Here is a 21,932-nt window from a genome sequence, read left to right on the forward strand (position 1 = left end):
TTGTGTTGGTATTATTAGAGATAATTAAATATATTATACATAAGCCAGACTGAAGATACATCTGAAATTAACCTGCAGGGTAAATAGGAAATGCACCCCCGTCCTGTTTCCTGTGTGTGGGGGGGGGGAGATTATACACACATTACATTCACGGATCTTTGTGGGGACCTGAAAAATGGTCCCCATAACATTGAAAACAGGTTTTTTAATCACATTGTGGGGTGTATTTGGTCCCACAATGTAATATAAACAATCCACACACACACACACACACACACACACACACACACACACACACACAATGCTAGCAATCACTTCCTCCATAAGGACTTTACACTCAATACAGATATAAGATCCCATTGCATAAGGAAAGGGGGGGATTCCCAAGACAGAGGAATTTGAGTACTCCTGAAAAACACCATCCATCTCCAAAAGAGTTCACAGTCAGGGTAGCAGTACTGAGCAACTCATAACCCTTTCCAAGCAGGCTGCGACAGCATGCTCCCTCGCTAATGTGACAACAGCCCAAAGAATGGGGTGCTACTTCTCCATTGTCCTGCTGGTCTTCTGGGGTGCTGCTCCTACACTAACCTAATCCAAACGCCACAATTTCTTTTAGACTCAGCTAAGGAAATGAAAAGACCACCCGCAGTCAAGAGGGGAAAAAAACAACGAAATCCCACTCCAAGAACAAAATGGGTACAACGTAACTTTGGAAAGGAAGTGTAGGAAAGTTAAAAAGCTAATTCCTATACTTCAACAGAATCAACTGGCCATTCTGATTAAACGGCAGGAACATTTGCATTAAATTAAACGAATTCCACTATGACGAGCCATTTTTATATTACTAACGTTTTCTTAGACAGCTGACAGTGAAAAATAAATTACAAGACGCTCGCAACCTCGCAAAATAACTGTTTGTTATAAGAATCTTTACTGTTACAGTGCACAGAGCAGTAATGCTGATGAATGACATTTTACTGCTAAGAAATTTAGCATTATATTGTTTTTGTTGGTGTATTCAGTTACCGGGGAGGCTCAGTAAAACAAATCTGGTTTAGAAACGACCCAAAGTAGGTTTGGCAAATGCCCAGACAGCAACGTGGAAGTCAGGGGACCTTATTAAAAGCGATTAGCCGAAGATCAAAAGCGAAAAGCTGTCACCCGACAGCTTTCCGTGACAGGAAATATTTCTGCACAGCAACTCCCCAAAAGACGGCGAGGCGCTTTGAGCTCGCAAATGGGCAGCATTGGATGGAAACAATAAGTTTATTGCATCTATTACAATGAGCACTATGCGTGAAGATCGGAGGCTTCAAAAATACCATCGCGTGTCTAAGAGGCGAGAAGAGGCAGCGTGATTATTCTGATACCTTATCAGCGCAAATGTGCACCAAGCACGACAAAAACTCGTGGTTGAAATGACGCCCCCCCACCCCCGACACAACGAATACTCAAAATATTTTTATACAAGCAATGCAAACTACGCGCAAATAATGATACTTCGTTTTATTCCAACCACATATTTTGTACCAGTACCATTTCGTGCGTTTTTGTTTTGTTCACAAGATCTATACAGGAGAGATTTAATTGAAAAGCAGCCTAATTTTCCACATTACACCGTCCCCCCCCCCCCCCCCCCCCAAAAAAAACAGAGTGGTGTTTTTAAGGGGAAGTAAAATAGCGCTGCGCTCATCTCCCAGGTCAGCTTTAAGCGTAAGTTTTGCCGGCGTCTGGCTCCGAACCTACGGCGGACTGGTGGGGCTGGATCCCGCTGCATGGCCGCGCTGTGACCATGTGCCAAAGTGGAAGCCACTCAAGCAGAAAGCACTGCTTATAAGCTAGCAGCCGCAAGTGAAACAACTGATACCGTTACAGAAAATGGTGAGAAATCATTGGCCGATCCATGTCATTTTATGTCATAACATGTATAGCTACTGGTGGCTAGCCAGGGAAATGTCTGGTGTATGAGAATAAGACAAAAAGGCTAGTTGAGGTAGCTGGATGTGTAAACCTTACCTGGGAGACACAGCATGGAGTGCACATCTTGCAGCCGTGAATTAAAATCGCTATTCAGGACGTAACTTTCGGATTGTTCCCAGGTTCAGCACAAAAGGTTTCCGTCCTGTTCGCCTCACACCGTACGGCAGATGCGTTTCGTACGCTTACGTGAATGGGAAATGCCTGCCCCCTTTTTCTACGAGGTAATGGCGCAGCAGACAGCTGTACCTTACAAACAGAATGGGGAAACAATAGGGATCCAGGAACTACGCTGCCTGGACCCCCAATAAAAATAAAGCCACGGAGGATGTCAGCCCGGAGCACCCCACGCCGCTACAGCCGCCTGCCCGCAAGCAGCTGGGAGACCCGCGATTGGCGATGCCTTCCCACAAAGACGGGAAGCGCGCACGGAATCCAGCCCCCAAACATCACTCCCTTCTCCCTTAATGTGTCAAAAAAGTGTATTTTCCTTTATTCTAATCAGTTCCGCTGTCGTGGCGTTATTCTGTTTTACATACGCTTTACATTTAAACGAATTTCTTTAATGCAGTATAAAACGCAGTTCTATTCGGATTTAGCACGTCGCATGTACAAGGAGATAATCTCTTATAGTAATTAGTACCGGTAAGAGTAAACACTCGATACATACTTTTGTTATATATAATTAAAATATGTTTTCATTAAATATCATAAAAACTGACAAAATATAATAAACAAAAGTATAATGCTGACAGAACAGAGATAAATTTCCCAGTAATTAATCTAAAATGAAAAGTGGCTTTTCTTGTCACTTCGTATGTAATATTTCAGGACACATTTACTTGTCTGTTAGTGGCATATATGTATCTTATTTTGTTCAAACTGGTTTAAAATCCAAGACTTTTTGGCTTTCAAGGGATAAGATGTGTTTGGGTCTGGTGAAGGAGCTTTGCGAAGCAGCCGTAGTTCTTTCTGCATCCTCTGGTGACAACACGACTGACTGACCTTTACCGTCGCGTATGAGCGACAGACAAAAGCAAACGGGGTGAAGCGCTTTGTTTCCGCCATACTGCAGTATTACGATGCTGGAAGGCAATCTGGGGTTAAGCCAGCATACTTTACCGTCTCCCTTGACTACTGAACGCTAACAGCATTATTTGTAATAAGTCATCGTTAACTTTTTCTGTAAACAAGACCAACCATTTTTTTAAAACTTACAACATACTAAACAAACCTTAACTTGTATAGGAGTTGCACACAACTGACTAAATAATTGACTTGTCAGTTTTACTGAACTTATACCTCCACAAGCTTTGTAGGGTGATTTCAACACAAGGAACGAAAAGCATGCTGTCCACAACTGCTATGTCTGGTGTGCAAAGCCTCACTCGATACAAGGTGGGAAAAGCTACGTGAAAATGAAGTACTGACATCACATGTCCCAGGAAATCCCAGCGGTATTTTTAATGACTTTTCTCAATTACTGATAGCCAGCTGTGAACTATCCATACTACTACCTTCACATGGGCATGACTACAAACTGACAAGACACTTCTAGTAAATTCTCTCATTCAAAATTGTGCTCAGGGGGGCGGCATGGTGGTGCAGTGGTTAGCACTGTCGCCTCACACCTCTGGGACCCGGGTTTGAGTCTCCGCCTGGGTTACATGTGTGTGGAGTTTGCATGTTCTCCCCATGTCGTCGTAGGGTTTCTTCCGGGTACTCCGGTTTCCCCCCACAGTCCAAAAACATGCTGAGGCTAATTGGAGTTGCTAAATTGCCCATAGGTGTGCATGCATGAGTGAATGGTGTGTGAGTGTGCCCTGTGATGGGCTGGCCCCCCATCCAGGGTTGTTCCCTGCCTCGTGCCCATTGCTTCCGGGATAGGCTCCGGACCCCCCGTGACCCAATAGGATAAGCGGTTTGGAAAATGGATGGATGGATGGAAAATTGTGCTCATGTGCACATTATATACATGTATCTTGAGGCAACTGTATTGGAAAGGATGCTTTAAAAAAAGTTAATTAAAAATATCATTGTGAAAGTAAAGGGTGTCTCCAATGTTACGTAAACATTTTTTTTTTTTTTTACTTTAAGCCCAAGTGAAAAACCACAAAACACACTTATTTGCAAACTTTATTCACCTACATTATATACATATGTAAAGCTATAAAACAAAATACAAAACAATTAACCTTTCTCAGCCTACAAAGCTTTGCTCTATGGGCTCTAGCGAAACGGGGCAGCATATTTTCTCCCCCAAACACAGCTGCAGCCACGTGGGACTCGTCCCAGACGGACTGCCGGAGAGCGCTGCCAGGTGCCGAAGGTCACATCATCACCAGCATCCTCAGCAGCCACAGCGATGGAGGCTCCATGCCAACATCAGAAGTTCAGAAAATCAGCTTCTTCTTCAGGGAACCTGGGGAGGTTAAAAACAAAAAAAGTGAACTTCAAGTGGAAGAAATCACTGGAAAATGAATCTGATGCCTCAGTTCCTCAAATAAAACCTGGGAGCCTCTGTTGCCATTGTATGCGTTTCTCTACATATTCCACTGAAAATGTCTCCATTCATGGACTTTCACATTTAATTTGTTTAGCAGATGCTGTTGTCCAGAACGACATACAAGTGAGGCAAAAAGCACATTACAAATGTATTTGATAATTGTTGGAATACAAACACGCAACATTTGTAGACTTACATTCGCTACAGGTAAAATGCCAATACTTAAAGCAGTCATAATAATGCATTAAGGATACCTTTTGTGATAGAAAATAATGATGATTACGCAAATGCAATATAATCAGTAATTAATAATGAAACATACTGGTGCTGTTGATTTACCTATAATGACTGATACAATATAACCTCACTCGAATCAGTCAAACGTATCAAGCACAATGTACTAATGCAAGTTTGCTTAAGTAAGGGATTTCTATTTTCTGTTAAGGAACTAGCATGTTTGCCATAATGAAGCTTGTTCAGTAAGGGGTCCGGGTCAAGGCAAAGGAGTGACCTGAGAAGTAAGCTGTTGCAGAAGATATTATAAATGCATGTATGTTATTGGATAAGGGATAATGTAGAAAAGAGAACGAGGGGCACATGAGGAAAGTGAGATGAAGTCACTGGATAAAGTTAACTCCGAACAGGAGAATGTAATCATTCTTTTGCGGTTTCAGATAGGCTGTCTTGTTCTGAGCTGATAAGCGAGCCTCAACAAGCAGAAGTAACTGGTGTCTACAGACATCCGACCTTTCCTTGAACTGTCTGAAGACTGGCGAGTTTTTGGCTATAAAAGATGTATGTACTTGTTGTTCTGAGAGCAGAGCATGAGATGCATGACTGCTGAGTGCCTGTTCCCTTTGAGCTCATTGACAAACTAAAGGTTGTCAAACTCTTAAACATTCGACTATGGAATTTGTTCCACACTTTGTAATGCATTATAATGCATGCGTAAAGCATTATAAACACAGCTAACAACTTATAAAAAGGTATAACACATAGCAATGTTTAGTATGCATTATTAATGCTTTATGAAGCTCTCATCCATAATGCACTATAGCTATCTCTGTAATGCATTGTAATGGTCAGTATAAGCCATTGGTCAATGGCTGGTCAGTGCATTACAGCATTATGAAATAAAAATTAGCACAATTTGGTGTCTGCAGAAATCCTGATGTGAAATTCAAGACTTAAGACATTTTAAATACCAATTAAGCAAACCTTTAGACCAAACTGTAAGCAGAAATATGCTTTACCAGAATCAATACCTACATACGAGGTATTTACACTAAAGTGACTACACCCACTTTTCATTCAAGTTTGTATTTAAAAAGTCCAACAATTCATGTGTGAATAACAAATCAAACTTTAATTACGACTCAAATATGAGAAATCCTCCTACCAAGAAACTGCAATAAAAACAGAGGAACAATGGACTTACATTAAGACATTTAATGTTCCATTCTCTAACATTGCTAGCATTTAAAGTGGCAGATTTAACAGATTCTTCAAAATCTGAATTTCCATTTTCCCAGGGTTTGCCACTTCAAAGACACTGCCGTAGATACCTAGCTAACGTGTTGTGATAGTTGCATATAGCTCATGCTACTCTAGCACAAACTGTTAACTTCTACCCAAAACAACTCAGATTAACTGTGTCAAACATTATCAAAACCAAGGGGTATACTACGAAGGGAGATTAACATACACCCATCAAAACCCATTCAATATTCCCTTATCCATATCACTCTCTCTCACACACACAGCCTGGCTTGCTTGAGATTTATACTGTGTCTGTGTACAGGTACTAGGGATGGATCAATCCACATTTTTTCAATTCTGATCAGACTCCGATACACAAACGCAGATACTGACACAGATTCTGATACACAAGCTCTTTTTACTTTAATATTTTAATATAATAAGTACATATCTGTATTGTATCACCAGTTGGTTTTGAATGTCCCGGCAAGCTCATGAGCCACTGTAAATAGTCCCAGTGTGTAATTGTTGTGTTAGTACTTATGTTTCCTTAGTAAACATGTACTTTTACCAGTGTTTTATGTATAATCCTGACATGTTCCTAGTCATTGTGGAATTATCCTCGCGTGTGTGAGCCTTCCTGTTATCGTGTAATCTCCATTCATTTGCTGTATGTGCATCTGTGTTGTTGCTGCTTATTGTGTAGTCCTTCAAAAGTCCTTCTCGTTTGGCTCTCATCGGAGGCGGTCGCACTTCTTACCCTCTCCCTCCCCTTATCTTCCCTGCTTCGCTCCTCTCGTCTCGTCTAGTCTACTGTCTTATACTGTGTCTGTGAAGAGACTCTCTCAGCCCTGCTCTCCAAACTACGAAAAATTATGGATTTGATCAGCTGGTCTCTCAACGCAATTGACAGCATCTTCTCGACGAGAAGCCTAGGGTCGGGGGAACCTGACTGTCCTGCAGGAACGTACGCAGCGGGCTACACGATGGACGGATGGGAGCGGTGGAGGGTCGTGTGCCTGGCAGCTCTTTCCGTGGAGGACATTGAAGACATTTACTTATTCGGAACCATGATTACAGGTATTATGCTGATTGGATTAGGCATTGCCCTGGTTTATCAAAGATTGAAGAAGACGGTGACAGCCTCTCAAAGCCCCACTAGGCTGGCCGGAATGATTGATGGAGTGGGCAGAGCTGTTAGCACTCAGACTGTGCAGATGGATCGCAAACTGGATAACATCGTGGAGAAGCTAACAGCTTTGCAAAAATTATTGGATGGCGGAGATCAGCGTGGACATTAGAGGAGCTGGAAATTTCAGCTCCCCGCATGGAAACCCAAACAACCTTATTCTATCAAGTATTTGGCTCCCCCATATCAGCACTGGCCTTGGCCAAGGCTGCTGCTGGAACTAACAACTCCCCCAGAAGAACAAGGCAGTGAGACTCTCTTGCATTCCTCTCCCCCAATCCCAAGGACTTACCCTCACCCCATCCCACGCCTCCGCCGCTTCATACCCCCAGCGTGAACAGGCGGGTCTGACCAGCGCCGTTTCTATGGCAGCAGGACCGGATGGCTGTCTGTCTCTGCTGGGTCACCTCCACACCCCCTTCCGCTACCCGTTGCAAGTCGTGTCATTTTTATGTAAGGTGTAGTGCCCATGTGCTTATGTTGCTGAGGTGTTTTTTTCGGTTCCCACAATGTACTCCCTACTGGAGTGCATTCTGGGGGGTGTTTTTTTATTCTCCTCCTCTCCCACCATGTTATCTTGTTTCTATTCTTCTCACTTCCCCTGTCTCCCGGCCGGTCTTCCCCCTACTGTGATGTCTGTGTATATGTAAGGTCGGTTGATGGCCTGCTCTTCACCGGTACTTGTGACTGGTGCCATGGTATATTGCATCAGCAATAAAGGGTTCCGATGATGATGATGATGATTTTGAAAAGGACATCCATAGAGAGCAATTTTGCGCAATTCCGCATCTCTTAGTCTTTATTTGCCACTCTCACGATGCCTCGGTCTGCCCTGGGCTACAATATACACAAATTAACAGAAAACTCAAATGACACATCAGATCTCACTGGGGAAAAAAAATCATGTTGGATATCTGTATTGATATGGACAGGGTAATGTGTAAGGAAAGAAAGGACGCCACATCGTTTGATGGAAATTAAAATCATCAATTATCAGTAGTCAATGGTATCAATTCCTTCATCCTCCAGGAACTGCCTGCATGCTCTTGCACATGAGGCCGGGCATTGTTGTGCACCAGGAGGAACCCAAGACCCACTGCACCAGCATAGGGTCTGACAATGTGTCCTAGGATTTCATCCTGATACCTAATGGCAGTCATGGTGACGTTGTCTAGCCTGTAGAGGTCTGTGCGTCCCTCCATGGATATGCCTCCCCAGACCATCACTGACCCACCACCAAACCGGTCTTGCTGAACAATGCTGTAGGCAGCAGAACATTCTCCATGGCTTTTCCAGACCCTTTCACGTCTAGGTGAACCTACTCTCATCTGTGAAAAGCACAGGGTGCCAGTGGTGGACCTGCACATTCTGGTATTCTATGGCAAATGCCAATCGAGCTCCATGGTGCCGGGCAGTGAGCACAGGGCCCACTAGTGGACGTTGGGCCTTCAAGCCACCCTCCTGAAGTCTGTCTCTGACCAGAAAATCAGAAACATTCACACCAGTGGCCTGCTGGAGGTAATTTTGTAGGGCTCCAGCAGTGTTCATCCTGTTCCTCCGTGCACAAAGGAGCCGATACTGGTTCTGCTGATGGGTTAAAAACCTTCTACAGCCCTGTCCAGCTCTCCTTGAGTATCTGCCTGTCTCCTAGAATCTCCTACATGCCCTTGAGACTGTGCTGGGAGACACAGAAAACCTTCTGGCAATGGCACGTATTGATGTGCCATCCTGGAGGGGTTGGACTACCTGTGCAACCTCTGTAGGGTCCAGGTATCACCTCATGCTACCAGTAGTGACACTGACCGTAACCAAACGCAAACTAGTAAAAAAACAGTCAGAAAAGATAAGGAGGAAAAACCGTCAGTGGCCTCCATCTGTTAAACCATTACTGTTTTGCCATTTCATTGTCAATCTCATTGTTGCCCCTCTAGTTCACCTGTTGATAATTTCATTAACTCCATCAACTCCAAAGCAGATGAAACTGATTAACCACCCCCTCTGCTACTTAACTCACCAGATCAATATCCCAGAAGTTTAACTGACTTGATGCTATTCTCCGATTAAAAAGTGTTCCTTTAATTTTTTTTGAGCCGTGTATTATTTTAAACTAGTAAATATAGATGAGAAAACGTATGCCAAAAATTCTTTAATTAGGCCACTAGAAACATACATAATGTACTGTTCCACCATGTTTGTACATCTTACTTTAAGCATTTTTGAGGCATTTTGCAGTTGAATTTGACTATCTTCCAAGTAAGTATGTGCAAGTTTCGAACGTTTAAAACGCCCCACGATTTTTCTCCCACTGGCAACAGCGTCACTTATCCTTCATTGCAACTGCAGCCCCTTGTGCATCACAAGCTGTAGTGCGAGTGCAAAACAGCCCAAGCTAGCGACTCCCAAATCATCTATTGCTTTTTGTCTCGCACAATTGTGCACGCTTTATTTAATGGGATTTTCCACTAAACGCTACTCCCACCTCTCAAAACTTTATTTTTACAGTTTGCAAATCGCTGTGCTACTAGTTTCTGCTAAAGACGTTACATAGTTCCAGACTGTCACCCTCTCATCTGATTTCCTTACGCTCCTCGTGCTGTAAAGGGTATGCGCATGACGTTACAGCAGGCGGAAGTCACCGCGCTCATACCCTCTAAGTGGCAAACAGACCGAGTGGCAGAGCTACCAAACAATTTTAAAAGAAATACGAGTTCTTTTTTAGAGACTGCCGAAAACTAAACAAATAAGCATCGGACGTGGATCTGTCACATATGACCGATACCCGATCCATCAAATAGGTCTGAATCGGCGCCGATATTGATCCAAATATCATATCGGTGCATCTCTAATAGGTACACAGTAAAAAAGCATTAAAGAAACGGTTCTTAAAATGGTTTAGTCAGAAAATAATTATCATGATTAAAGTGGGCCTAACAGTCATCTCACTGTTTTACACACCAGAGGGGGCATTCCTGAGGTAGCAATGCAACAAATGCTGAAGCTGCGCAATGTCACAAATTAGGGCATGTGTTCCTTATTGCGAGTGAATTGTATTTTAATCTAACTTTTAATACAACAGGCCTAATTCAGTTCATTTTTAAGTACAAATTGTCTAAGTCTGACACTCCTAACCTGGAGACTTACTGTACTGAAAATTCGGTAACTTCACAGTATTCCCCTCAACAATCAATCACATTTAAACTTAAATGAAGTATTTTTCAAACATTAGACTAGAATATGTTTATGACCTCGAAAAATTAAGACAGTGAATTTAAATGCAAGACTTTTGAAGACTTCAAGGCCCTAACTGATTCAAATTTAAGACTTAAGATTTTTTAATACCTTGGGGACACCCTATATAAAACAAGTTTATTATGACTGTTCCAGAGAAAAATGTACACACTTGAAAGCAATTAGTAAATTCATCTTTCATTTGGAAGAAAAGCATTAAGCCAGGGAAAACCCAGAGTAACCTACATGTGTGTTTAACTGTTTGACCAAAGACCCTCTACAATAAAGGTCCCTAGTTATGTGAAATGTAACAACAGATGTGAATAAAACAGGGAGGCAGTCCTTGTGCCAGAAATACTATGAAGGACACCAATGACTTTCCTCCCAGAAAACTAATACTGTTGCATAAAAGCCGCCCATTTGTGGCTGTGAGGGGACCTTTTTAAATGAAAAGTCAAATGAAAGGTTTGCTTTTTCCATTTATAATTAAATCTTCGTGTTGACGAAACTAGCAGAACGTTCAAAGCATATGCTGTGTGTGCCCATCAGTGGGCAGTGTTTAACACAGAGAATTACCACAGTAACATTTACAGAGCGACGCCCCTACTCATATACCCAAAAATAGCTTGTGGGAAGGGGTGCGGCCAATGAAATTTCTGTCCTCAATGGCAGGTGAGGAGTGCTCAAGAGAGTCTTCTTTTTACCGTGTTCTGTGGAATCTCGCTTTCTCTTGATGCCGATGGTGACGTTCTCCTTCTCCTTCAGGGCTTCAGCGGAGGAGTTAGGTCGGGGGAGCTGTGGACCAGGGGTTGGCCCGGGCCTATTGCTGAAGTACCTCTTCTTCAAGGCCTGCAAGGAAACCATCACTATGACCTGAAGTATTAAAAGGTTCAAAATCTGCATGTAACAAAACCACTAGGTGCTCAGTGGGACTGTTGTAAGACTGCTCTCAATTTACAAATACTCTACAAATTCATCACATTCAAGAAGCAGCAACTGAGACCCTGTCCTGACGCACACATTTAAACACACTTATGAATTTGCTCTGGCCATTTTTCCCACTGAGGGTGAAAAAGAGGAATTAGCAAAACACTTTTTCACAGTGAAGAACATAAGACCTTTTAGATGGTACATAGCTATTCTAAGAGCAAAAAGAACAGAACTTAAAACGACTTTTCTGCACACAGTTAGCAAGATTCTTCTGAAGGGCATGGCCGAGATTTTTGACTCATCACCCTGTGAACATAAGCAGCACCAGAAAGGAGGGAGGACAGATTTAACAAACAATAACAGTACAGCTACAAAGAATAAATCTGACAAAGAGCGGTCTGATGACTCAGAGGAGTACAGATCCCTTAGAAAGATGGTGGGGGTTGGTAGCTTTATGGAAAGTGGGGATTATTACTAAATCATACCCAGATGTACTTCTGAGACTTCATGTGAAAAACACACAAAAGGACAGTAAAGTTGCTCAGCGGACACCTTGTGTTGCGTCACACTTCCAAGTTCATGGTATTAAAAAAACCAAAGCCAGCTGTATGTGTGCATGCGCGTGCACACATATGCAGGGTTTCTCAGTTCATGATGATTCACGATTACTCATCCTGCATTCCTGTTGTCACATGGCAGGTCACATGAGACCTTGCTCATTGGCATGTCTTGGCAGTGGCAGTGAAAGGCACAATCCTATAAACATGAATTAATCAGGGACCAGACCTTGCAGATGGAGCAGGCCCAAGAACCACAGAATCCTGCACAGAGCTTGTTGGGTGGAGATTCCTCCTCTAGCAGTGCTTACGAGGTCACAGTGGTGTTGTTTGAGCAATAGCTTCTTCAGAATTACACCCATTACATACCAAAGCAATACCCCAAAACATTTCTCTGTTATTTCATGGTCAGAAGCCCATCTAGAATAGGAACAGGGTGATCAGGGGGGGCAGGCAGTACCTGCATGGCTGTGATGCGGGTGCATGGATTGAACGTGAACAGGCCGCGCAGCAGTTCCAGAAGGTCATCACTGGCAGCACTAAAAATGTGCTCCAGAGGGGTCCCCGGGAACAGCTTGAATGACACGTAGTCTGGGAGGCTGCTCATCCCCTGTAAACAACAGCATCAAGCTCGCAGATGAGTCACAGGACAATGATCTTGGGTCATATCTTCTACTTCTACTGCTTTGACTTCCTCTGCCGCCCCCTGGAGGATGGGCTCCCCCTTTGAGTCTGGTTCCTCCCTTAGGTTTCCCTGGCCAATGTCATCTTTGGTTTGCTCTCTGGGGGCTTTGGGCATGGATAAAGCGTCTTGAGACGATATAACAACATAACAAGCACAGAAAATGCCTTTGGACTGCAAAAGGAAACAAGAGCATCTGCATATCATGAGGATTATAGGCAAACACAACAGACACTAAGTAGAGCAGGATCTGAACCCCAATATCTGAAGGTGTGAGGCTACAGGGCTACCTAAAAGAGTTATAAATTGTTGGCCGCAATGTGATTTGATTATGATTATTTTAATATCCTAAATCCAAACTTCTAATTGCACTGGGAAAAAAAATAAACAGAAATATGACCATGGGAACCTAACTACACATTATTAACGGCATACAAAGAATGCAGAATCTCAGAACATGAACTGCACAGAAATTACTGCAAAGAATCTGCAAAGAAATTACTTTTTGCTTAACTAGCTAGTTAGCTACCTCAGAGTGTTGATCATTGCTACCTTAGCTAGCAACAATAATAACACTTTGCACTGCTAAAAGGGGGGGGGGTGTTTCCCAAAAGCATTGCAGTGCAAAGATGATCACTATAGCATAAAGATAATCAGGCAGTGCCTCCTTTATGAATATTAATGTCTTACCTGACATACTTGAAAAGCACGTGCTGCCCCTGCTATTTTGCATGTCTACCTGCAGCACAAGAATTACGGCACACGACCCCCAAGCGGAAGTATCTTCTGAGTAAGGAGGATTACAACTGATTCCGACATGACAGATCGAAGCAGCTGAATCAGCACCTTTATAATCGATTCACCATGATGCGTCGATGCATCTTTACACCCCTACTAGCAATTGAGCCATCATAAGTACCATGTAGTTTTTTTTGTACGTAAACCCCACCCAGCCCCTTACCGGCCATGTCTCTTCTGTCGGCGTGCCAAGTGCTTCAAATATTTTAGTCAGCTGATCCAGGTCTGAATCCCCAGGTAGAAATGGTATCTAATTCATAAACAGACAGCATGCTTAAATGACTACTTATATCAATATACGTTATTTGTAAAAGCTTTAAAAAAAAAAGCATGCTATCTATATTATGATTATTATATTATGTTGTTGTTCAGAATGCCTTACATCGCACATAGACCATTTTTTTTCCTCCAAGGTCTTAAGAGTTAGCAAAGTGATATATGGACTTGGAATGAGGTGCTTATCAAAATAAATATTCCTCAATTTCTCACTTCATTCAGACACCATTCAGAAACAGTCAGAGATAAACACACGGTGTGTCTTGCACTCTCCGCATGTTGTAATCTATCGGATCAGCGATCCTGAACGGTCCTGCGTCTGTTAGCCCCCCAGGTGGCATATAAAGATTTATTGGGGGGGGGGGGGGGGGGTAAATTGGAAGGATTCATGGGGTAGAGGATGGCCTGCACCTACTTGCTATATACAGAATGAGCCCAATAACATGGGGAACATGGCCACTCCCACTGACACTAAGGTTCACGCTGACTCCACCTTACACTAAAAAGACAAACGATGAACTCTTACCCTAAGAAGCAGCTCAGCAAGAATACAGCCAACGGCCCACATGTCCACCCCAACGCCATACATCCTGGCACCGAAGAGGAGCTCTGGGGCACGATACCATCTGAAGTCAGGAGAAAAAATGTTTGGAAACATTGGCTCAATCCAAGTATCTCGCTGCATTTGGCACCAAACATCCCCATTCATTTCAATTATTGGCAGAATAAGAGATGGGTAGAATGTGACTACCACAACCACCACAACAACAACCACCACCACCACCACCACAACAACAACAACCACAACAACCACAACCACCACAACCACCACAACAACAACCACCACCACCACAACAACAACAACCAACAACCACCACCAACAACAACAACCAACAACCACCACCACCACCACCACCAACAAAGTTGTTTCAGTTATACCTTGTGACAACTTGATGCGTGTAAACTCTGTTCGGACTTCCAAATGCCTTTGCCAAACCAAAATCAGCAAGCTTAAGGACTCCATTCTCATCCAGAAGTAGGTTATTAGGCTTCAAGTCCTTAATTGAAAAAAATATATAAAATCATTCAGGGGTAAGTTTTTATTTTTTATGTTATATAAAAATCATTCACAGTTGGTCATGTGAAATGAAGTCTGCTATAAGACATTTTGTTGAGTTCTGAGAATATGAGTGTGAAATATTCTGTTTTTTTTTTTTTTTTTATGAAAAGACCTCTTCAGGTTCTTCTCTTTTTAAAGCATATTGGGAATTGCTACTGATTTTCCTTGACTCGGCTGAACCACAAGCAGACAAAGCATTCAAAAGATCCTTGTAGAGAAAACCTACGTGGGAGTGGGCAAAGATACATGGGACTGGGTGAAAGCATTGAATAGTTTGGCCGACGATACATCAGCAAGGAGTGCCAGAAGCTGACAGCCAGTTTACAAAGAGCTGATATTTACAGTACAACTGCCATACGGCTCTCAAAGGATTCAGCCTGTCATTAGCTTTCTCATTGGGAAATTCCATACTGTGTTTTGTTGTTTTGTTATCTGTCCATTTCATTCTATGTAAGCAAATTTGCGATTCTGAAAAGCACTATGCAAATAAAATGTGTCATTACCATTAAAAGAAATATAGTCTACTACAGCGGTAATACACAACTTTGTTGAGATTGATTATAGTGTTTAAGGACAATCGGACCTACAGCAAAGGCACATGCTGCAAACATAATGAATATACAAGCTTGTTAAGTCATCGGTGTTAGAGGGCGTTTTTTTAAGCAGTGGCTAGTAAACTGGGAAACACACTGCATACTACAATCAATGTGTGACAATCCAATTGAAAGTATGCACAATTAAACACCAGGGCCCACGTACTTTTATACCGTTAATTAATTGCCCTTAATTTTTTTATTCCTGCACTGAAGAACTACTAAATTAATGTTTACTGGGAAGCTTTCAACCTTGGTCCTATTTTAGCTGACAGGTTGTCACAGCTATTGCAAAACCTGTTAAAAATTCTATACTTTTATGAAGCAGAAGATTTATAGGTTTCAGGCCATTTTAAAAAGTTTTATCAAATTAAAAACGAACCAGGAACTGATTAAAGCAGCACATACATCAACAGACTGGTCTTAAATTATTATGTTCACAGGTAAACCAGCATGATCTAGCAATCATAGGTGTTCTTTGCTGATGCAAGACCAGCCCTGCGTTCATGCAGAGTCTCACCCTATGTAAGATCCAGTGTTGATGCAAATACTCAAGGCCCTGCAGAGTCATCAGGATGTAGGCCTTGATGTTAGCTGGGCTCAGCACCAAACTGGTGTCTTTAATGATCACCTGGAAGAGATGCAGTTCATTATATGGTCACTTGTATGACTGAGATCATGTTGAAATAACAGGTGTTTCTTTCCACCAAAAACAAAAACTCAACGAACCCAATACAGTAATGTCTACTGCTCTATATTTCATATTAATATACAAGTAATAAAACAAATCACTTAAAATGCAATAGTATGTTGATGGGGGGTGCGCATTTTATCTATCCTTATGGCTATATTCCATAAAAGTGATGTATTGGTTTGACTTTCCACAACCTAGGTACCAATCACAAATTATGTAAACGAATTTTGTTTCAGTTCAATTCCTGTGGACCTACTCACTGTAAGCTCTACAATTTTATGTGCACTTAAAACTTGTTTAAAACTTTTTTTTTTACCAAAAATAAAAATAAATAAAAGATGCGATGTCAATCCAGTCCAAGTCTTAACTAATTTTTCTCTTATTGGTAAAACTATACAGGTCGAGGGGGAGATATATAACAGTGGAATTTCCTGGGTGGAATTTCCTACCCAGCACGCTTACAGTATGTGGGGCAGAAGCACAGGCCACACAAACAGCCTGCTTAGACATACTAAAGCCCACACAATAAAACTCCTCTGCTTGTGCGCTTACTTCCCCCTTCAGAATGTTATTGCAGCTGAGAAAATGCATGGGACTGCATGAGAACGTGATGAGTCAAGGTAAGGAGAAGTCTGAGGCCACCTTGAGGAGATCATGACAGAAGGACATAAGGGGAAGATAACAGGCACAGGCGATATCAATTAATGTGTTCTAGAAGGATTCATTACAAGTAAGTACTAATAAGAGCAAAACACTTAACCTCCAAATAAAAAAAAAAATCCCCAAAAAAAAAGAAGCCAAAAATCATTCTCCTTGAAATACACTTTCCAGAGGCCAACTGCGAAAGCAAAACACTGGCCTCTGACTTTTCACACGTTCACCTTTAACTGGCTGGCTTATATACTGAGAACCACAAGCCAAACTCCAAAATCACAAAACAAACTCGGTGAATAAAGCAGATTTGGATTCTGGCTAGAAATCTGATCATATCAAAACAGTTCAGCAGCAGCTTAGCAAAGACACCAAAATGCACCCAAGTACAACAAAACAAACCATTTTCTCAGCTGTGCTCAGCCCCCCCCCCCCCCTCCCTCAGTGAGGATACCCACCAAACAGCTGAAAAAATACTTAGAGCAAGGTGACTCTTTGAACCAAAGGCTTTAAACACAGCTGGACGGAAGGAAGACGGCACTGTGCGTCCAAGCAGAGATGCAGACAAGTAAAGAAATGCTACAGCCCAATTCACGTCAGATGCAGTAGTCAAATCAATCCAGTATGACCCGGATGACAGCAGCCCATAGGAAGGTACCTGTGATCACGTTGCAGGCACGTACCTCCAAATCTGTCTCCATGTAGTCAAAAACCAAGCTGATGTTGGATTTGTGCCCAAAGGCGTCTAAGAGCTTAGACAGAGAGAAATAAAAAAAAACATTTAAAATTACGTACAAGATTCAAACTACTAGGCCATTCCCTGCAAAATGTTATTGTCTCAATATTTCTCAGAAAAGGGAATGCAAGGTCAAAGAGGGAATCTTAAATTAAATTCTGGAAAACTATTTTCAGTGCCAGTTTCATGCCAACTGAGGCCCAAACCTACTGTATGAAGAAGGATATGATATGAAACCAAGCCAGACAAGCCGTTTGGAAACCAAGTAGCAATTTAAAAAGGGCAGTTTCTGGCTCTACTGCCGCTGAAAAGACGCTGAAATGTGCAGCAAACATGGACAGAAATGCTGAGCACAATTCAACTGCCCCCCAAATCTTGGCCCGTATTTTATCTAATTTTTTTAATATATAGTCATTTGGGCAATGCAGACATGAAAAGATATGTATCAATAACATGTTAAGTCAGTTAATCAGGAAGAAATATTTTTGCAACCAATTATCTTTGATTTAATATTTATAAATGCAAATGTAACAATTTTAAAATATATGCATTTAAAGTAAAGAAATTGACTACAGTATCCTTTTTCTGTCAAAATGCCAAAATCCTCAAAAAGGTGCATAGTGCCACCTACTGGATTAAGAGTAGCAAGTGAAAGACATATACCAGACAAAGCTCCCAGTTAATTCCAAAAAACTAAATTAAACTCATGAGACACGCAAATTATTTTTGTAATATTGTAATACATGTTTTTTACTGCCAATCAATAGTAAAAGCTTTGCCTAGAAAACATACACGTGGGACCACTAGGAAGACGGTTCAGTAGTAGTATACCTTAAGAGATCAAGGTACAGTAGCACTTCTGAAAATACAACATCTTAAGCATACTTGATCCAAGCACAGGCATTACTGAATTATCAGGTCTTTCAAACTTTCTAAATTCCTGGTAGCCCTTTAAGCAGGCATTCTTCAGATTTTGGTAGCCCAAAATTTATTTCGACTAGCCCAAGTAAAAAAGACTGTGTTTGAATGTATATGTACTTAAGAAAGCAATAATAAGAAAACAAAATGATGTGGAAACATATTCCATTGTGATCCTTTCCTGTTAGACAAACCAGACATTATGCAAGACAATGTAAGGGAGGAAAGCAAAAAGCACACAACTCCTCAAACAGTCTCTGCAGCTGCACATCCAGGGTTTTGTGAAATAAATTGATCTGCAATTTGCCTTTGAAACACATTTACTGATGTACGATAAAACCAGATGTTATAACAGCAATGACAACAGGCGCAACAGTACAACATTAACGTTACAGCACACAGCAATGTAATCGCTTTATGTTACCAATACATGACGAAAATAATTCAACAAAAAAATATCTAGTAATAAATGAATAGTAAGCATGAGATTTATATTTGTACTTAACGACAAATACAGTAAAACATACCAAAATATTCATCCACACTTTTTCCTCCTCAGTTTTTGTACATTAATTACATTAGTAACAGTTTTTAGAAAGCTGTATGCATAGATTATATTTCTGTCGGAACAAAAACTGCAAATTTTATTTTGACACCAAATTTTCCGTTTGAGAATGAATTTCCGTCAGTGGTGTTACTGGAACGTCCTGGAACAATCAAGTTTTCCTGTCAAGCTACCAAAATATGCCAACACTCTGCCTGATGGGAAAACTAGATGTCCTGGGTTGTTGGACTATTGATGAGCCCCAATTGCAACAATTCAAACATCAAACACATTATGCTATGATAATAAAAAATCCATTTTTGGAAATGCACTGGGAAATAATTATTATATTTGTTTAAGCTGCTGATTCTTAGTGATTGAAGAGTTAAAATTTCAAACTTACCCCAATTATGTTTGGGTGACTTAGCTCTTGCAGCAGCTTGATTTCACGAAGGGCAGTTCTATTAATTCCTAAAAGAAAATAAAGTTTTATATGAGAAATACGGATGGCCAGTAACAAAATCAAAGTAAGTATAAAGATTATCTGGCAGATAACTAAACATACAGCATTAATAAATCATACATCTTATGACACTGATCGATTGTCTATTGTGGGTTATTTGGAATAAAGTTGAATTAAAGTCTTTTAATGCTTAAGCACCATGGGTGTGACTGCACTGATAAGGGGAGAATACAGGCAACTCAAAAGTGGATAACTTTTTCAATGCTTTTTTAACTCAAGTACCGGATGGGAGAATAGACCTCTATGTGTGAAATATTTGATTCTTGCAAAAGTTGCCACAGAACTGTCCACCACATTATACAAGAATGTCCTCACTGCATGATGAAACTAGCCATCATCTCATCTTCCAACAGGACTCAAACAATAGACTAATGTTTGAAAATCATCTTAATGTAACATCATTGATGAAAAAGGTGAGCGAATGAGTACAGCAAGGGACAAGGTTGGTGGGGTTGAGAGACTAATCTTGCACATATGAAAATGGACCTAATTGTTTACAAAAATATCAGTTTGACCAATGACTGATACATACATATAATGTTAAAATGAAACAGCTATGAAAAAAAGAATTTACTGAATCTTTTACAGTGTTCTGGTAGCCAGTAATCTGGAAATAAACTGGAAATCAAACCAAGAAGAATCACTTACCATCCTTAGCCTCTGCTCTGTGACCAACTTTAATCTGTAATAAAAAAAAAAAAGCTGAATGAAATGTGGTTTACACTATCATTTCCCTCTTCCTTAAATGAAAAATGACCCAGCTGGAAAATCTAGCGAACATGTGCAAATTTTCTTTTAGAAAATAGTGAAGTATGCAGTAATAAATATGGCAAAAAAACAAATCTGAAAAGACTGCTGCACATGTTAGAAAAAAATAGGCAATAATCTAATTTCACTGATTCCATTTAAGGTACCAGTCACAATGCCTTCTAAAATGAATATTCTTTAAATACTACCTAAAGCATTCCAGTTGAATAAAACAATCTTGATTATTAGATACAATTATACACATAGTCCATTGGTACAAAGAGGATAAAGTATTACCTTCTTTATAGCAACTATGGTGTTTGTATTCTTATCCCGGGCCTTGTATACAGTGGCAAACTGTGAATGCAGCACACATGCAACATGAATACTTTTATGACCATGGCATACAGAGGCATTAAAATATCTCCATCAAAAAATAGGTAACACTGAAAGCATAGCAGTTGGACAAAAATACAATAACCCTAATTGAACCAACTACTGAGCAAACCAGTACAAACCAAAACTCAGAAAATCAATCCAATTATATTTTCCCAAGAATATTTTATATACGATTTTTCACATTTAATGCACATTTCAGAATCGACTAATCTTAGTTACATAAGTGAAGTACACGTAGTTGACAGTGTCTGCAACTGTGTCTGCAGTATCCTTTCAGTGCCCAATTATGAGACGAGCCATCAATACTGTTATATAAATGATGCAGGGGAGCAATCCTCTAGGACAACGCTCCTAAGTAAACACGGCCGTATGCTGCTTGATATCCAGACAAACTAAAGTCAAAAAAGCACACATTACCTGACCCTCGCCAAGAAAATCAAGCTTTTCATATCGTTTTGTTCTGGACTTAGAATCGACCGCCATGACCACCGCTTCTAAATGACAGGAAACATAACTTCCTATGAGCGTGTTAAAGCCCCATCTCTACTTCCGGGTTAAAGGACGATTATGCGCAATTGTGCGCTTTTCCTTTAAGGACGGAGTCTTTTCATTTCGCCCTGGTGTTAAACGTAGGGCATAACTGTACACGTGCTGTTATGGGTTAACCAATGTAGTAATGGTAGTCAGGATGTTTATTAATATATATGTGCGAGAAAGCAGGGTAGTTGTGGTCGAGATTAGTGAATTAGTGAACATCGTTAAACTATTATACGACGTAAGGGGCTTGGAAATAAAATGAGCACAGACACACATACATATTCGTTTTAAAGCTCGCTGTTTTGTAAGTTCATTAATAAAAAATGATATATGCAACATCCTAAATTCAAATTTCAGACGGGTTTCACTTCAGATTCCTAGAAAAAATACATTAAGATAAACAGCAAATATTTAATCTTTGATTCATAAGGAATATATCTAGCAGTATATAGCAAATGAACTCTGGTATATCCATCCATTTTCCAAACCTATCCCGGAAGCAATGGGCACGACACAGGGAACAACCCAGGATGGGGGGGGGGGCCCAGCCCATCACAGGGCACACTCACACACCATTCACTCACACATGCACTCCTATGGGCAATTTAGCAAGTCCAATTAGCCTCAGCATGTTTTTGGACTGTGGGGGAAACCGGAGTACCTGGAGGAAACCCCACGACGACATGGGGAGAACATGCAAACTCCGTACACGTGACCCAGGTGGAGACTCAAACCCTCGTCCCATATATATAGACACATTCACACACACACACACATTGAAATTTGATATTAGGAAAGAATACCGATATACAATATATTGTCAAAAGTACCAGGATAGCCAATTC

At 41.0% G+C, this 21,932-nt stretch overlaps 2 protein-coding genes and 1 long non-coding RNA gene across 3 annotated transcripts in view; 1 reads left to right on the top strand and 2 right to left on the bottom strand.

Annotated features, from left to right (window-relative positions):
* Positions 1-2,160, bottom strand: part of serinc5 (serine incorporator 5) — a 28,022-nt gene extending 25,862 nt beyond the window's left edge. Inside the window, exon 1 of the mRNA XM_048977535.1 lies at positions 2,020-2,160. Coding sequence (XP_048833492.1) covers positions 2,020-2,046 — 27 coding nt within the window. The 5' untranslated portion in view covers positions 2,047-2,160. The remainder of the gene's footprint in view (positions 1-2,019) is intronic.
* On the top strand, positions 1,665-5,383 carry LOC125709291 (uncharacterized). Its single transcript, XR_007382674.1, has 2 exons — positions 1,665-1,884; positions 2,103-5,383. It is a non-coding gene; the product is annotated as an uncharacterized LOC125709291 (long non-coding RNA).
* On the bottom strand, positions 4,099-21,102 carry cdk7 (cyclin-dependent kinase 7). The gene is made up of 12 exons (XM_048977548.1): positions 20,968-21,102; positions 20,449-20,508; positions 20,053-20,086; positions 19,285-19,352; positions 17,367-17,435; positions 15,859-15,969; positions 14,565-14,683; positions 14,152-14,251; positions 13,513-13,599; positions 12,330-12,479; positions 11,087-11,231; positions 4,099-4,402 (listed from the first exon to the last, which is right to left on the bottom strand). The coding sequence occupies exons 1-12, from the start codon at positions 21,031-21,033 to the stop codon at positions 4,374-4,376; spliced, it is 1,038 nt and encodes a 345-aa protein (XP_048833505.1). The 5' UTR covers positions 21,034-21,102; the 3' UTR covers positions 4,099-4,373.
* Positions 21,103-21,932: the final 830 nt, after the last annotated feature.

The sequence above is a fragment of the Brienomyrus brachyistius genome, chromosome 2 (genome assembly GCF_023856365.1).
Source record: "Brienomyrus brachyistius isolate T26 chromosome 2, BBRACH_0.4, whole genome shotgun sequence".
NCBI classification, from domain to species: domain Eukaryota; kingdom Metazoa; phylum Chordata; class Actinopteri; order Osteoglossiformes; family Mormyridae; genus Brienomyrus; species Brienomyrus brachyistius.

What these genes read in the sequence shown, in the direction of transcription:
- cdk7 (XM_048977548.1), bottom strand. Translation starts at nt 21,033, where the DNA reads ATGGCGGTCGATTCTAAGTCCAGAACAAAACGATATGAAAAGCTTGAT. An exon ending in CCATAGTTGCTATAAAGAAG is followed by an intron (nt 20,087 to 20,448) that starts GTAATACTTTAT and finishes TTTTTATTACAG; the next exon opens with ATTAAAGTTGGTCACAGAGC. An exon ending in ACATGGAGACAGATTTGGAG is followed by an intron (nt 15,970 to 17,366) that starts GTACGTGCCTGC and finishes CATCTCTTCCAG; the next exon opens with GTGATCATTAAAGACACCAG.